The following is an 18,400-nucleotide window of genomic DNA, read 5'->3' as shown; positions in this document are numbered from 1 at the left end:
TTTACAAGTGTAGCCTTTTCTAGTGAGTTCCACCAGACAAGGGCTCCTTGGAACAATATAGGATTAAATCTGGTTTCCTACCTTTTTGGACCCCACCTTTTACTGATAGCTCCCCTTTAGCAGTACAAGGCAACCTAGACCTTTCCTACCCTTTCTTCAATGTTAGGTTTCTACGACAGCCGCCATTGATCGCACACCTAGTTCAGGTAACCTTGAGCCAGATCAAAAACAGTGTATATAAATCGTCCCTTAACCAAAAGTTCCACATCATCTACATAGGCGATCACCCGACAGCCCACTTTTTCCAGTTCCACTAGATGGTCGTTTACAACCGCAATCCAGAGCAGAGGAGAGAGAACACCACTTTGTGGAGTGCTCTTATTGACTCTGTCCTGACTGCAGACGCTCCCCTAATATGCCGCGACTGCTCTGTCACGAAGTAAGCTTATTAGGTGGGTTCAACCCCCAGATTATGAATATTATTGACTATTGCCTCTCGATTGGCATTGCTGAAGGCCCCCTCGATATCGGAGAAGGCTCCAACTGCCAAATTTTCATGCGTGAAGGCTTCCTCTGACCACTTTACCAATGTGTGCAGGGCGGTATTCACCGTACTTTTCTTGCAATAAGCATATTGAGCCCTTGACTGACAGTCACGAGGAATCGCGTTTCGTATGTACAGGTACAGGTCTCATTAGCGTTTTTAGCAAAAGCGTTTTTATCAAACACGAAGAGACTGATAGGCCTAAAATCCCTAGGGGAAACATGAGAGCCTTTTCCGGCCTTCGAGATGAACGCAACACTGACTACCTTTCAAGCCATGGGGATGTATCCGGTCCTCACGCAGTTCACATAATTAGGATCCTACCAATTGCACAACACCTTCAGACCCCTTTGCAGCTGCGACGAATTTAATGGTTTGAATAGGACCTGAGGGAGATTCTGTAATCAGTTAGCGACAATTTTCGAATCGCTATCGCACTTTTTGACGCAAAAACATTTATATCATGCGTAAAAAAGTGCGATAGCGATCCGAAAATTGTCGCTAACTAGTTACAGAATCTCCCTCCAGAAGTACAAAATATCGAAAAGAAGTACATTTGACTGAAATTCGAAGTACGAAGTACAAGAGCGAAAAAAGAAGTACTGTACTTCCGAAAGAAGTACGGTTGGTCACATTTGGTATACATATGTATGTATGTATATTGTCGAAAAAGGTCTATTGAACCTACCACACATACAAACCGCTTCACTTGAATAGGCATAATTTTTTTTGTTGGTTCAATAACCAAGCTTATAAATATCAATGCTTCTGAGCGTGGGAGATACTTTAATTTTATTTCCTTTCAAAGGGTGGTAAATGTTTAAGAAAATTGGTGAATAAAAGACCTCACCTTGTATATTACTGCTTTTAATGCAGCATTTTTTTAACAAAAAAAAAAATCTGATAACTTTTTGTGGAGGTCAACGAGAGAAGACAAAGTATCTCCTGTTATCAAACAAACAGTCAGCACATTCGCGCCTTTTCACCCACGTCACTGTTGACAGGTATATTTCGAGAAAGTGGAGAATTTCGTTTGCTTGGGAGCCAATATTAACACCGATAATAATGTCACTATCGAAATCCAACGAAGAATCACTTTTGCCAAAAAGTGCTACTTTGGACTGAGTAGGCAATTCAGAAGTCCTCTAGCGACGTACGAAAACCACATTCTTGCCTGTGTTGGTATATGGCGCAGAAGCATGGATAATGATAACATCCGATGCGGTTGCTCTTGGAGTATTCGATAGAAAGATTTTTCGGAAGATTTACGAGCCTTTACGTATTGGCGACCGCGAGTACCACAGATGATGGAACGATGAGCTGTATGGGCTTTTCTGAACTCGGCCAAAATCGCTTAGAGGGTTACAGCGCCAAATAAGAAGAATAAGGACTGAATAAAAGCGAAAGAAGTTTACAATATTTATCAGGCCTAGAATCGTATGAAAAGGAGCTGCACAGAAATGACAGAAGGTCCATTCAACAGAAAAAAAAAGGTTTTTCATGCCCCCACCATGAAAATTTCAAGAAAGGAATATCAATAAGTGCACAACGTAAAGAATCGCGATTTGCTCATATGCATTAAAAGGGACAACTAGAATATTCCGGCACAATACTGACATAATCGCAATCCATAAAATGCGATGGGCTGGACACGGCTGCATGAAGTATTCAGCGTATGACCTTTATTATAGCAACTGTTACAAGCACAATTAAAACACGTCTTCATTCCGTTACGGTTCCCACAACAATGCCAATTTATTGAACTAATCGAACGATGGACAGCGTGTACAAATACAATAAATGTGTTTTGCATAGTAGCGGCTGAGCAACTCTCTCTTAGTAGCACTGAGCGCCACTATAGAACCATGAACGAACGAATAAAGATCACCTAGCACGGCGTGCGAGAAAAAAAATAATTTTTTTGCAGTGACCTGTGTTTTGAAACCTGCGTGTGAATGAAAGAACCGATTAAAAAAATTACGTCATCAACTTTTTTTTTCTCAAATGCAATTACAAAAACACGGTTGCCGTGCTGGGTGATCTTGTTAGTTGGTTCATGCTATAGAACAGTTCATAGTCGCATATAACTTATACAGCGACCATGAAACGGTGTACAAATTTGATGTGGGATTTTTGGTTAGAAGAAGACTCCGAACAACTCGTCTCCGACGAGGGAGAATGACAATAAGACTTGGGAATTATGTATGCCCGGATGATGACGCTCCAGTGAAAAGATCGTTCGACTCAGCACCGATGAATAGACAACGAAACAAGGGCTTCCACGAATCAAATAGAAGAACCGAAGGACCTGTCTGCACTCGGGATGAAGAACTGAGGCAAATTTTGGAAGGAGAGCGGCCATTGGCGAAGTGTTTTGGTGACGGCCAAACAAAGTAGAAGAATGTTTCGGTTTTCTCGGACGGGAAACTTTAGTTTTGATGGCAATTCCATATTTCTGGGCATTTTACCATTTTTGAGAGACAATTTTTTTCACTTTGTCTATTACTGGACACCGCCCGAATTATACGTGAATGAATCTATTATTTAACAACTTGGTCATTTTCACCTATATATGCATGTACATTTCTGAACACCAAATTTTAGTATAAAAGTCGTACCTTATAGACAAAAAATTATAACAATTATGTACGCTGAATTCTTGCAGGTTCTTGTGAAACTATTATTTGTTGACCTTGGCCTCAATACCCATAGGAAAAAAGTCGTTATATGATAGATTCTTTTTCTATAAAAGAAACGAAAATCTGACTGTTCTTAGCACTTAACTATTATAAATCTATACACATTAAGTATAAAGGGGATCTCATTCGGTTTAAGTTTAAAAAACTCTTAAATGAATTGGATGAGAGTTTTTTACCATAAAATGAGAAATGAATCATCGATAAAAATAATTAAGTATTACTATCATTGAATAATTATGATTTTCGATACCGAAGAGTGGGAGAAATGGCCAATCTGGCGGCGCCTTGTTAATAACTTCGAAAGAATAAAAAATTTTAGGTGTAATATGTTTTGTATATTTTTGTATTTGTATGTTTTGAGGTATCAATAATATTAGAAAATACGTGATTTTCGACAACCAAACACTTTTTTATTGGTGCTGGTTTACTGTGTCAAATTAAAAAAAGGGTGCGTTTTGACTTTGACATTGTACCTAAAAAACGCAAAAAATCAAAAAATTGTAAAAACCTGCACCTAATTTTTTATGTTGACATAGACAATAGATCATACTAAAAAACGAACAAAATACCGGGGCAAATCTTGTCGAATCTACCCAACTTTCATTCCACAGAAGATTGGGTTACACATACTAAAACACTTTATCAGAGAGGGCATTTTGTACCACGACTAAACACTAAAACCTATAAGCACAGGCCACAAACATATTTTTTTTTTTTAACACATACCTAAAAATTTCAATTAAACCACTGATCCAAATAGAAAGTTAGAAAAATAAAATTTTTTTCTGTAAACAAACTTTTTACTGCAAAAAAGCCGAAAATAATTAATGCACTTGCTGAAAATATGTCTGAACGCTCGCAGCAGGGCAAATATTGAATAAAACAAAATAAAAAGAGCAAGAAATTTGGCGGGATTCGAAAATTTAAAATTTCACTAAAACGCCGCCAAATTGACCATTTCTTCTTCCACTGTGTACCGGTTCAACTATTTGACGTGAAAATCGGCTTTGTCATTATTTCAGCTGATTCCACTCAAAATGACTTATTGGAGATTGTTGCTCTCAAAAATGTTCACTAAAACTGTAATTCGCTAAGTAGGGCCAAAAATCTTTACGTATGGGTTTTGAGACATGAGAAAGGTGACGAAGTAAAGGTTTGACAGTGGAATACATACGTTGAGCAAAAGACCACCAAAGCCTAAATAGCGTTCTGGCAATGTAAAAAGGTCTATGGTAAAACGTGGGGTCTGTCACTTAGAGAAATGCTCTGGATTTAAACCTGTATGAAAATACTCATAATCGGATTTGCATCTGTGGTGTTGTGGAGCAGACTCAATCAATATCGTATGAAATCTGCTTGCCAAGCTTCCAAGATCGATGGCAGTGCACTGTACGGGAGCTTCTCCTACACAAAGCTGGGCGATAAGAATTACATGTGTAATTGATTGCGTGTAGGACTACGATTACTTTAATCGCAATTTCAAAAATGTTTAAATTAGGATTGCGGTAATCGTTCAAAGAAGGCACTAAGATTACGATTACAGTAATCGTAATTTTAACTTTTTTTAAATTACGATTACTGTAATCATAATCTAAGTTCGTTCGATGAAGGATTACGGTAATCGCAATCTTATTTTTTTAGCTTGTTGGGATTACTGCAATCCTAATCGTTAATAATCGTAATCCTTATCGCCCAGCTCTGCTCCTACATATAATGGTCACTTAATACTATTATGCGTGGGAAGGTCCTTAAGACCACCTGTAAGTTTAAAAGAAATAGATATTGGTATGACACAGTGTGGAGAGAGGTGGAACTTGCTGCAGCCGGAGATTTTGACTTGAATATAGTACGCCACCGTTGCTTTTGCTGAAAAGATACTACAATGTTGAGTTTCCTGTTGCTGAGTGCTAGCTTACACATTGCAGAATCTTTACTGATGGCTGAATCAGGATCTGGCGTCTACACTTCGGCTGAGGTATATCCAATCCTCAAGGCCATGGTCTACGTGGGAGAAAGTAGGTCTTCAGTGGCAGCAAAGCTGCGCTTAAGGCATTGGCCAGCCCTCTAACTAATTCCAAGCTAGTTTGGCAATGCAAGTCTCGACTGATGATGTTGGAAAACGCAGTGAAATTTTTTGACGTAGAATACGTCTTACCTTAAGGTATGGGGGCTATGTTCAAATGTTGTAGTTGTAATTTTTAGAGCTTCACAAAAACGCTTATTGCACGAGAACTAATAAAGCGATTTCAAAGAAAAGGGTGGCGTTTCAAAGATAAAATTCCAAACCTGTCGACAGATTCATTTTTGTAAATAACGAATTCGGTTTCTGTCGTAAAAACAACGGTAAACATTGCCTTATTTTGGGGTCAATTTTGAGCCTTTAAAGTGCTCTAGCAACTTATTGTTAGCATATATAACTTTCATTTTCGGGATATAGGTTCTTTGGAGCAGTAGAAATATTATCGGGTACAAATTTTATATAAATTTAACAAATATTGAGCATTTTAAGGCAAAAAATTGTTGAAAAAATTTGCAAATTTTTTTCATTTAATCAAAAATTCAAGAGTTTTCCTTTCGTTTGGTATATGGGAAGTATTGGTTGATATCTTCTATATATGTTTATTTTATTCAAATATATGGGCATAAATGATTTTCCATACAAAATCACCTCGTCATCATTTTGCAAACACGTGCATATGTTGGAAGTGTGGGAAGGAGACAAAAAGTATGTATGCGTATGTAATGCGGCTTTTGATAAACAGAGGCGCGCTATTTATAACCTAATCGCAGCGTGTGTACATATGTAAATACATACATACGTACATATGTTGATTGCAGTTAATGTGGATCTGTTTCTATTTTTAGTAATCTATGTATGTCTATACATACATATGTACATACATATTATATATGTACATACATATATGAACACATGTATGCATAATACGCGAAGACTTTTCGAAGTGAAACAACATTTAGAAAAAGTCCAATCCAAGAATAAAAGTAAAGGTGAGGACGTACATAGATAAAGAAAAGGATAAAGGCCAAGGTAAAAATAAACACAAAAACAAAGTTGAGTAAAGATAAAGGCAAGCATGAAGACCAAGGTAAATTTAAACACTTTACTTATATGTATAAGTGCAAAGGTGAAGGGGAATATGTATTTGAAGAATATGATAAACATAAAAATAAAAACAAAGATAAATATAAAGAAAAAGATGCGGATGAGGATACCGATAAAAGTATAGATGAAGATAGAGGAAGAAAGATTCAAATAAAGGTAGTTGTAGAGAAAAGGATATAGATAAAGGCACAGAGACTCAATCTCGGAACTATTTCGGGATTTTAGGGATTCTCGGGACTTATCGATATAATCGATATTTTGTTGGTTTTTTTATCGATTTTGTTATCGAAATTTTTATCGATATTGTTATTGATTTTGCTATCGATATTTTTGGAACTTATCGATATAATGATCGATTTTGTTATCTCTTTATTATCGATTTTATTATCGATTTTGTTATCGATATTTTTATCGATTTTGTTATCGATATTTTTATTGGTTTTGTTATCGATATTTTTATCGATTTTGTTATCGATTTTGCTAACGATTTTGTTATCGATATTTTTATAGATTTTGTTATCGATATTTTCAGAACTTATCGATATAATGATCGATTTTGTTATTTATTTTGCTATCGATATTTTCACTTATCGATATAATGATCGATATTTTTATCGATTTTGTTATAGACATTTTAATCGATTTTGTCATCGGTTTTGTTATCGATATTTTTATCGATTTTGTTATCGATACTTTCGGAACTTATCGATATAATGATCGATTTTGTTATTTATTTTTCTATCGATATTTTCGGAACTTATCGATATAATGATCGATATTTTTATCGATTTTGTTATCGACACTTTAATCGATTTTGTTATCGATTTTATTATAGATTATTTATCAATTTTGTTATCGATATTTTTATCGATTTTGATATCGATATTTTTATCGGCTTTGTTATCGATATTTTTATCGTTTTTGCTATCGATATTATAATCGACTTTGTTACCGATATTTTTATCGATTTTGTTGTCGATATTTTTATCGATATTTTTATTGGTTTTGTTACCAACATTTTTATCGATTTTTCTATTGATATTGTTATCAATAACCATACCACGTATTCTACGTTTAAATATAGCGGCTGTATCTCCAATACAGCCTGCAGACCAAGACGAAGGCGCTGGACTGTGCCTTTTTTTTTACCATGGGTTCCAGGTCCCTCGGTAGTATCCGGTAATGAGCCATGTAACCATTTGGCTCGGTCCACAACCAGTTACAGCACTCCCACTTTCGGCCATCGAAGCCACCGCCAAAAACCGGGTGAAGACTCTCTTGAGGTAATTTCTCTTATCGTCGTTCACCGCTAGGCTAACCTTTGTTGGCTCAATCTATGCACGGATAGTTCAGACTTGTTTCAAGCTTCCCAGCCTTGAAGATAATGCACTCAAGCTAAATAAAAAAATGTTTAATAATACACAAAGTTTGGTTTCCAACGGCTCGGAGAAATTTTCCCAATTTGAACGAAGGTGTACTCGACATCGCCTCGCTTAACTGCACTTAACTGATTAGTTTTAAATGAAAATTACAATTAAAGCAAGCATACTAACATTAACCTTCTCTCTCATTACAGATTCAACATTTTGCATATCTACAAGACATCAACCGCAATCGCCCGAAGTCTACTTCCGCCGCTACGGAACTGACCGGTAAAACACATTCAGCGCAACAATCGAAGAAAGGTTTCAAGTCAGGACGTGCTCATGCACCTGCTTCACAGTATCGTGGCAATGCGGAAGAGGCCGAACAACAATATGCTATTGCCATACAGCCACCCAATCCAACAGCCGCGCAGGCGCCACATTATGGAGCGCCACCACAACAGATCGCGCCACGTTATCATATTGCGGTGCCAGTACAGCAACAGCAACAATTAGCACCCGCAGGCCAACCTAGCGCACCACAACAACCCTATCAAATTATACCCGAAGAGGAGTTCCTAAGACTTTTGGAAGATGAGCTGCGTGCACGTGCTTTTCACGAAGCCCAATATCGTCAACAGCAGCAGCAGCAGCAAACTGCACCAGCACCGTTACCCACTAAACCCTTGCCACATCCTACTGAACGCATCGGTCAAGGTTTAGGCAGCTACCGTCAACAAGCGCAGCTACAGCCTCAATCGCTTGCCGAAGAGCCAACACCCCAATATGTGCAGTATGTGCCACGCCACCGCAGTGGACCTAAGTATCTGCCGCAGCCCCAGCCTCAACTGCAGCCGCAACAAGTTGAGCCACAAGCAGCCGAACCGGCGGCAGAGGCACCAACACACATACCACCTCAGCTAGCCTACTATCAACCGCAAGTGAGTTACAAAACATTGCCAAATCATCCGCTTGCCAAGTCATCATTGGAGAATGAAATTGAAAAGCTGCTAGCCGCAAATAAACCTTCGCCAATTCAGCTAACGGATAATTCCAATGAACCATCTGCTGTAGTGCATCAGCACCACCAACCACCACAGCAGCAGTTGCCGCCACATCCCATACCGCGCCCGCGTCAATATGCAGTGCAGCAGAAAATTTATTCGTCACCAAGCAACTCACAACCGACACCCACACCGCTGGTAGATGCGAACAATCAGCCATTTATACCCTCTTTGTTTAGATTTAGCAACTTACAACAGCCAACACCCATTTATCCTACACAAGTGCCACAACACGTTGTCGACTCCAAGAAATTGGGACCAGTTATCTATCCACCAACTCAAGCGCCCACGCCTGCACAACAGTCACAACAGCCCACGCAATACTTCTATCAGGAACTGACACCTACGGCCAGACCCAAAACTCACCGCTCGAATAAGTACGGCTCAAAAGTTTCTACTTCTTCTCCGAAATTGCGCGAGAAGGAGCCGCCAAATTACCCGAATGTACCCGCCGCGGCTAAATACCTTAACCCACATTTGTATTACGATTACGACCGACAACCCAGTGGTCAGAGCTCGCCTGCGCAATTCCATCCCAGCCCTCCAGATCCAAACACCCCCACGGCTGAACAACAACAACAACCACAACTTCAGCATCAGCAGCAAGTCCAGGCACATCATTACTCAGCTCCAGCGCCCGCACCACCACCACAAACACACTCAGGCCGGCAATACATTTCCCCACCACCAGCACCATCGCAATCGAGCATTTTTGTCGCGCAAGGCACAGGCATCGCTACACCATCGCGTAGCAATGCGGTCAAGACGAAGTCCATCGAAGACGTACGTCAATTACATTTGCCACAACCAGGCGGCAAGCCGCTTACACAAAGTGAATTTCAAGCTCTGATCGATGCTGGCTACCCAGTTACGGCTGTACCCGTGCCAATACCTGTACCTTACGAGCAGTATATCAAAGAACATCCAGAATTCCGCAATCAACCAGTGGACTATGCGCAACTGATGCAACGTATAGCGCAGCAATATGGTCCACGTAGATTACTGCAAGCTCAACCCTCTGAACCATCAGCAAATGTTGCGTCCGCGATGGCAGATGCACAAACTGCGACGGCTATCGGTGGTGGAAATATAACCTACCTGCGCCCAGTTGCCGAACAAAAAAGGCATCCACGTGATGAGGCGGAAACGGCTGTAGCTGGAAATACGGATGAAGCCAAACAATAATGTGCGAATACATTTACAAATGTAACAATAGCTTTTAACTGTATTTTATCGTCGAATTGTCGAACAAACGAAGAATCTAGTATAGTCCCAGAACATGCACGGCATCAAGCCAAGGCGAGCCGGAAATTTAAAAATGTTTAGCAACAATGAAAAAACAACTAAAGTGGGTCATAATTCGAATTGCAAGTAGTAAAAAAATCTAAAGACACTCCATGAAAAAGTCATTACACACTTTGCAGGTTTTGCAAGTAGTTCAGGCTTTGTAGGCTTTCCAGGCCTAAGCTTTCTTCAAAAAAATTTACCGGTGTTCTTTGTATCATATCATATGTCTTGACCCTCTAGATTTTTTAGCGATTCATTCAGCTATAAGATTGGTAAGACACGAAAAGCACTGAATACTTAGTACGAAGCTCTAAATGTGTTTTCGATAGCTGAAATTACATATACAGGGTGTGCTAGACCACCCGTCACTCCCTCTAAAATGGAAGGAAATATTTTTTGTTGAAAAACGCAAAAATATGGCTTACCTAATCAAGGTGCTCTATCTTTTGGTTGTATTACCGACTTTCAATTTCGACTGGGGGTGGGTTAAACTAACCAGAAGTCCTTTTTTTAATTAAACGTACATGTTTTTACTACAGAACCTAGTTCTAAGGATAAAAATATATAACTTTTGTTTGAAACTTTTTTCTCGTAAGTGCCTTTTTCAACCTCTAAATGACCTTCAAACAGCAACTCGCCCTGGAAAACGAAAGAAAAACATATATGGATGCTCTATCTTTTGGTTGTATTACCGACTTTGGGTTTATACCAATTTACAGACTGGAAGTACTTTTATGCGCAGAATCGGAATCTGGGATTAAAGCATGTGGGATATGCATATTTTTACCACATATTCGGTTTTAAAAAAGTAGACTTCCGGTCAGTTCATCCCACTTCCGGTCGTAACCGGCAGATGGAGCATCCCCGATTTGTTAGGTTTTTTTCGTATTTCAATAAAAACCATTTCCCTCCATTTTAGAGAGGGTGGACGGGTGGTCTAGGACACACTGTAGATTCATAACTAGCAGTCGATCAACAATTTCGCTATTGGATCTCTGAATCTTGACGAAATTACCCCGTTTGAGGCCACTTTTGAGGCACAGCAGTGGTGTTGTTTAAAAGAAAGACTTGAAAATTACTTAGGATTGAATCCTTACTAATTTTTGTGGAATCTACTTTTTATTTTCATACATATATTGGGCTTCATGCAAGTGAGCTTAAGCTCCGATTCAATTTTCAGTGCAAATTCTTGAGCTTAAGCTCACTCCATCAGTGCAAAAGTTGAGTCTGAGCTTAGGCACACGTTTTATGCATGATGTCGATTGCCGTAAACCTAGGTTAGGTTGGGTTAGGTTGAAGTAGCTGCCAGTGACCCCACTAGCAGACCTAGACCCTTAGCTTGTGGCCCCGTTGTGATACCGCGCGGATCATTAGAATCCTTCGTATGCCTACCTCAGCTATGTAGGTTAAGTCTTTTAATAATCCTGTACCCGTGGCATTCGTCTCTTTCTACAAAGTGTGTGGTATTAGCATAACAGGTGGCCTTCGTCAACTCTGCAGCTTCAGCAGAATTAGTTATGGGGGACCTCTAACCTCTCCGCATGCCTTCCGATGGCTAGATGGCTCGTTAGCAAACCTGTCTTAAACCTAACTTAATTCGGTGTTCAAAGACTTCGTTCGCATTTTGAACTTTGATCAATCGTTAAGATCGAAAGAGTTTGGGTCTAACCGTGGAAAACTCAAATTTATATTTATGAACAATATATAAATTTACGCAGTTCATTTCCTGGACTAGTAAAGTTGCGAGTCTTTCAAGGATTTCGGTAATTTTCTCTCTTTTAGCCCCGAAAGAATTCAACTTTTCCTAATTATTAGCCTTATCATTGCTTAAGTCGTAAATTATGCTAAATTGTACGACTCGACAACAGTAGCATTGTTTATTGTCGTAATGAAATAAGTAAACGACCAAAATCGTCGAAAACTATACAGTGCTGCCAAGTTTTTCCATTTTAATACACTAGTCGAGTGGAAATTTTAGGCAATGACCGCTTTGGGACTAGTCGTGATTATTTTGGGGCTAATAATGGGCCATTTCACGACCGTTTCGAGGCATGCTCGGGACTATTTTGGTATCGTTTCGAAGCTGTTTCAGGACCATTTTGGGACTAGTACAGGCCCATTTCGGGTCTGGTTCAGGACTATTTTCGGACTAGTAATGGGCCATTTCAGGACCGTTTCATAACTTATTCGAAATCCTTTCGGGTCAAGTTCATTACTTTTTCAGAACCACTGTAAGACTACTTCCGGATAATTTTGAGACTAGTTCGAGAAAATTAGAACCTAGTCACGAAATGATTTTGAAAGAAGTTATGAAAAAGTCGTGTACTGGTACCGACAAAATGAATAAAATGGAATGAAATTTATGTTTACTTTGAAACTTAATCAATTTATGTATGTAACGAAATCGCCTAATGCCTTGCCATATAGTGAAGTTAACTTCAACTAACCCCCAATTATCAATTTTCATACGATAGACGATAAGCGCTTGCAGGCGTATCGTGTGAAATCAGATCTCGTACTATCATTTTCATACGTCCGACAGATGTATTGTTGTGAATGGATGTGGTTTTTGTTCACTTCATTGTGAATCAGCACAAATCCGTTACGCTAACCATCGGATTTCATACGACAAATAGATTCATAATGGAAAATAACAGAATGCAAGGGTTTATCAAGCATCGCACGAATTCATAATAGGGGGGTAAACAAACCCACTATTCAAAACTGGTCTACCCATTCATTAGAAAAAAATCATCAATATTTAATATTCAAACATTGATACAATAAAATAGAATTAAACGTACGGAATATTGCGCAACGGCCCACTTGCTATTAAATAAGTTTCAGTTGGCACTGTAATGCACATTTATTTATAATTATGTAATTATATGTATGTAATTTTTAATTTTAAATATCATAGAGTACGCGTATATTTCGAAACAAACGAAACACTATGACGTTCAAGTAAAACCTATGCAGCATTTGAAAATGAATAGTAGAGAATTTATAAAAAAAAATCATACATAGACATATATATCCATACATTCATTTTTGCAATGCATTTTACGAAAACGTAGTTCAAATTTTATTAAAGTTATTATTATACATATATGTATATGTATGTATATTGTAAAAAATGCTGCTAGAAAACTTTAAGCTCTCAACAAACTTGTTGCGTGTAATATTAGCAAATTACTGAATGTATATAAAAGTAAATTGTATAAAAAATAATTATTATATTGTAGTGTGCTTATGTAAAATTTAGCGTTGGTGGATTGCTATTTGAATTGCTACTATCTGCTGAACTGAGTGTTTCAGGCGTAGCTTCTTTAGCTTGGATGCGCGATATGTTGGGATCTTTTTTATCCTTGCGCTCACGTTCCTTGTCACGCTCCTTCTCCTTGTTGTGCTTGTGCTTATGCTTGTGTTTGTGCTTCTTTTTGTCTTTCTTTTTCTTTTTTTGCTACAGACACAAAAAAAAAATTAAAGAAATCAAAAGTGCAAACACAGTCGTATGAATTAATGCCATCGTATACCTTTGATGAGATTTCCGCCTTATGTCTGCTTTCGGCGTCGGTTTTACTTGCCTCAAAACTGCTATCTGCTTTTGTTATAGTCGTCTCGCCAATATCGATAATTGTTACAGAATTGTCATCCTCTTCGAAGATTTCACTCTTCAAACGTTTCGGCTCAGGTGAGTGCACAGATGTATCAGCTTCTTGCTCAACATTAACTTTTATTTCATTTTCGTATGACTCCACTTTAATTGCATTATCCTCAACCAGAGTTACTTCTTCGCTTGTTTCCAGTTTGATAATTTCATTGCCTACTTCAAACGACTCGGTAGCTGTGCGTTTCAGTGATGTTATAGTGGTCTTCTCTTCGACAATATCAACCACTTCGTCTTTCTCTTCTTTTATTGGAGGCGGCGTTACAGTGACGTCGTTAATAGAGCCAGTGCTGATTGGAGTGTTGGTTTTCTTGGTACCTTCTTTAATGATTTCTTTGTACATGTTGCTGACATCGGCCGATTGTAAGCACAAGGGACGTTTTGTGCCATATAGCGCATGATATAAATCCACCATATCACAACGTAATTTCGTATCGAACGCCAGTTTGTTGCTGCAAGTAAGAAGTGATATTTGATATTTCAATAAATTGTATATACACATGTACTAAGTATGTAAGAATAAAAAAAACACTTACTTCATATTTGACCACAATCGCTCTACCAACTCTGACCGATCTAAGCGGCTACTACGTGACTCACGCGTAAATGGTGGATTGTCGATTAGTAATTGTGCAAGCGCATGCCGTGCAGCTGGGTCGGGATCTGTTTCAAGCAGTGTAATCAAATGATCTAAATCTTCCCAACGACCATCTACTTTTACGAAATCCACTAAACACTCCATAGCCGCTATACGTAAGTCAAGATATTGGCCATAAGCAGCATAGCAGCGATAGATTTTCGGCAGCGAAGGCAAGTGGCCACATTTTTGTAGTTTTCGTATCACTTTAAGACAAGAAACAGATACCATATATTTGTATGAAGGTAAGTTCTTTTCCATATTGAGTAGACGAGTGACCTCTTCAAGTACGAGTCTATAAATATTTACGGTATTTTTACAAAATAATTTTATAAATATTAGTTTTTATACTTGGCATCTGCGGAAAGACTATCCGAAGTAATTGGTGTGCCACGTAGAGCGACGGAAACAACAGGTGTTATGGAATTTCCTAAGGCATCAACTAAAGCAGCGCGATAGTAAACATCTGAGTAGTGATTACGCGTGTTATCATTGTATTTAAAGAGATCCAGGAGAAAGCGTATGACTTCGGGTGGACAAATACCATGCGAAGTGCGTAGGCCTAAACAAGAAAGTCAAAAATTTGGGTGAAAGAGATTGTTTGCTGGATATTTTAATTAGAAACAAAAATAAGTCCCAAATCGTTGTCGCCAAAAAAAAAACATATACGCATGCTGCGAACTTCCGACTTAAAACCTTGACTCATTATCTACTTTTAAAATGTATCCTAAATACTCACCGGCCATTGCGACAGGTATAACTTTTTGTAAAAAGTATAACTGAAAATTGGCAAAATTATTCTGTTTAATTATATGGGGTGCACTAAATGAGCCGAAAAATTTCCTGAAGATATTCAACATTGCCGGTGGGCCACTCCATTGTGTCACCATTTGATTGGCCACTTTCGTAAGGCAATGTGCTGCCTCACAGCGCACTTTATAAAAACAACGTTCATTCTCAATCGTATCCGTTAGTGCAGAACGTGTTGCGTTTGTTGGATATTTCTCTAAGGCTTTTATAGCCTCAAACTGTGCCGTCACATCACGCTCATGGCGCAACTGATATTGCCACTGAAAATCGGGTTGTTCTATGTTTAGATCGCGTATTAAAATCATTTCTGGGTCTAGACGAATCCAAAGTACAGGTGAATCACTGTCAAATTAAAGATGCAATTTAGTAATTCCCCTTCTAAGTAGGTAAACAACTTTGGAAACCATATACTTACTCCATTGCAGAGAGATCCATATCGACTTCTTCTCCCGTACATAGTGGAATTTTTTTCTTTTTATTACGTCGGCTTTTCGAGTGACAAGTAATATCTGCCTTCACTACAGTATTTTCAATCTGTAGCATATGTTTGAATGTGCCGTCCAGTTCTTGTAGTTGTACCAGTAAGGGTCCATTATATTTACGGACGCCTCGTTGATTTACAAAATCTTGTCTTATCTCTAGTTCAATTGTGTTACGTTTGCGATTGAACACCGAAGTAAAAGAGAATTTCGCATGCCCACCAGTACGCACCCACTGATCCATGAAAACAGACATATCTTTGCCAGTTACAGTGAAAATAGCTTTGATAAAGATATTGGTGGAAATAAGCAAGTGATGCCATAAACCGGAGCCAATTTTTGTCACCGCTGCATTAGTAGCCAGCACCAGTTGTTTATTAAAAACCTGAGAGGAAAACATATTTAAAGAAACATACATATACATATATATATGCATATGAATGTATGTATATTATTTGAATTCCTGCAAATGCAAGTTGATTGTTTAGATTTTACGATCGTATGAGGGAAAATTGAACGTTGAAACGGCTTTTTTGTCTTTATTGGAAATTATAAAACAAAAACAAACAGAAAACTCACTTGTATAAGTAACTCTTGTCCGATGCGGTGTTCCAACATTCGTATAACCAAATGAGCCTTACGCCTCATTGCTTCGACATATTTAGGCGAAACCGTATGTAAACTTTTGATAGGAAAATAATGCACGATTTCTGTTTGTTTGCTAGTCGCACTTGCAGGATTCGTACTTGACACTGGTAGTGGAGCCGGTGGCTGACTACAATCAAGAATAATTCCACCATACTGCTCTTCATAGCGCACTACACGCGCCAATTCCGATTGAACCCATTCCCGATACTCATTGTTTCCAAAACACTTTCGTGAATACAGGCCACATAAATATTCAGCAATGCCTTTAGCCAACCAAGTATCAGACCAATGATGTGATGTAATGAAACAGCCAAAAAACTGTTCTGCTATGGCACGCGACATTAATGTACGCGTTATATAAGTTTGATCGATGACAGCAATGGAATGCATGAGATGCACAGAAGCTATGCTCAACGTGGCATAAGCACTGATATCTGTATCAAGCTCGTCTACAAAAACTTGTTTGTAGCAGGAGAAAGGATAACGCGTGGATAGCGTTTCTTCAAAAAACTCAAATGCTTCGTGCAAGTAGCGCACTGTATTTTTCAAAAGTGGTAAGAGCTGTGGTAGACAAAAATGTGTGACCTCATGCATGTGTGGATCGACGTAGATCTCAAAGGGGCCTACAGCAAGTGCGATATTTGGAGCACATACAGGTGTTGTTAGCGAATAGTGAAATGTTTTACGCCTCAAATCTGGTGTCATAACAACTTCGATTAATTCACCGCAAGACACAGCAGTTAAGTGTTTGTCCACAGTAAATTCGAGTTTCCAAGTGCAAGGATCTGCGAAACTATCGACACAAGGAAACCATAAACGCGTCGAATTCTCATATGCATACGTGAACATATGTGCACTATTGGGCAGTATTTCATCCTCACTTGTTGGTGGAATGACGAAATGTATGCCTCCTTGAGGGTCCTCCATCGAGAATTCTATTCCTATTCGCAAACCGCGGCCTTCTTGGATCATGTGATAACCCTCTGGTGGAATTTGTATCAATAATTCGCCGGAGTTGACGTCTGGGTCTGTTTTCTGCGCGGCTGCTAAGTGATTTTTGGAATACACATCCAGTGAGCGTCTTAAAAGAAATTATTATTATTATTGTTATTAAAAAATTATTGAAAATTAATGTTAGGGGAGCTTAATACGATGATCCTACACTTTTGTATCTCCCTGACAGATATCCAAGAAGGGATCGAAGTAGAAAAACTCCGCCTCGCACACATCATTCAAAAGTATTCGATAAATGCGGCACTGCTTGGCATTCAACCTTATCAACCGCAAATTTTCTTTTGTAGGCACAATCGTTAACTCCACAGCACCCTGGAAAATAAGAAATAATCACAGTTCAAAACTATAGCGGATTACATATGAATTTGGCATTTCAGGGCTTTGTTGTACTGAAGCCCTCTATACGCTGGACGAATGCAAGAACAACAAAAACTTTACAAGCTACTCACTATTATGCTCTTCCGTTCGAAACTTATGCCCGTCAAGCTCACAATTTGATGCGCCGTGCATATATGAAAATAGAATAGTTAAAAACATTCTTAAATTAATGTTATTTATTTTTGTATTCCAGCACGCCGGCACCGGTCTACCGGCGTGTCTTCCACTCTGCTCAAGTTTCGTTTACACCTGCATTGGATAAATACTTATAATTTAAATGGCCGTGCGGGTACATCTTTAGATTCTTGCTTTGGTTCCTTATCCATTTTAACAATATTTTTTTTTTTTTGGGTTTTGGATTATTGGCCAGTTCCTAAGAGTTAGGACCGCATACTCCAGGTCGTTCCTCCATGTATGTTGTTCCTCCGTGTATGTTATCTCCTGACTGGTGTAGTTGTAGGTCGGTACGTATTACGAATTGATCGAAGGTGGAGGTTGGGACACTTTAGTCGACTTGTTGAAACGATTGCACTGGGCGTGCCGAAATTGCTTAGGCAGTTTGTAGTATGGGGTAACAATATTTTGATGGGTTTTTTTTAGGATTTTGGCATTTTACCCAACTGCAAAATTTTTACGCCAACTTGTTTATTTTGTTTTTTTTTTTTACGGCAGCACAACTGCC

General features: G+C 38.7%; 2 protein-coding genes across 2 annotated transcripts in view; one reads left to right on the top strand and one right to left on the bottom strand.

The window, feature by feature from the left end:
- The window catches only part of LOC118745973 (bromodomain-containing protein 4-like), a gene marked incomplete at its 5' end in the record, with an annotated part of 24,939 nt that extends 12,040 nt beyond the window's left edge, over positions 1-12,899 (top strand). The window contains 1 exon segment of the mRNA XM_036479665.1: positions 7,944-12,899. Within this exon segment, the coding sequence (XP_036335558.1) occupies positions 7,944-9,980 (2,037 nt within the window).
- LOC118745972 (transcription initiation factor TFIID subunit 2-like) lies at positions 12,884-18,400 on the bottom strand. Its single transcript, XM_036479664.1, has 11 exons — positions 18,300-18,400; positions 17,989-18,055; positions 17,790-17,844; positions 17,489-17,652; positions 16,258-17,407; positions 15,615-16,063; positions 15,129-15,541; positions 14,741-14,951; positions 14,289-14,684; positions 13,619-14,204; positions 12,884-13,545 (listed from the first exon to the last, which is right to left on the bottom strand). The coding sequence occupies exons 2-11, from the start codon at positions 18,042-18,044 to the stop codon at positions 13,333-13,335; spliced, it is 3,693 nt and encodes a 1,230-aa protein (XP_036335557.1). The 5' UTR covers positions 18,045-18,055; positions 18,300-18,400; the 3' UTR covers positions 12,884-13,332.

The sequence above is a fragment of the Rhagoletis pomonella genome, unplaced genomic scaffold (genome assembly GCF_013731165.1).
Source record: "Rhagoletis pomonella isolate Grant_MI unplaced genomic scaffold, Rhpom_1.0 Rhpom_scaffold_00010, whole genome shotgun sequence".
NCBI lineage: Eukaryota > Metazoa > Arthropoda > Insecta > Diptera > Tephritidae > Rhagoletis > Rhagoletis pomonella.
Note: the sequence above shows the minus strand (reverse complement) of the source record. Positions and strands in the feature narration are given on the sequence as shown.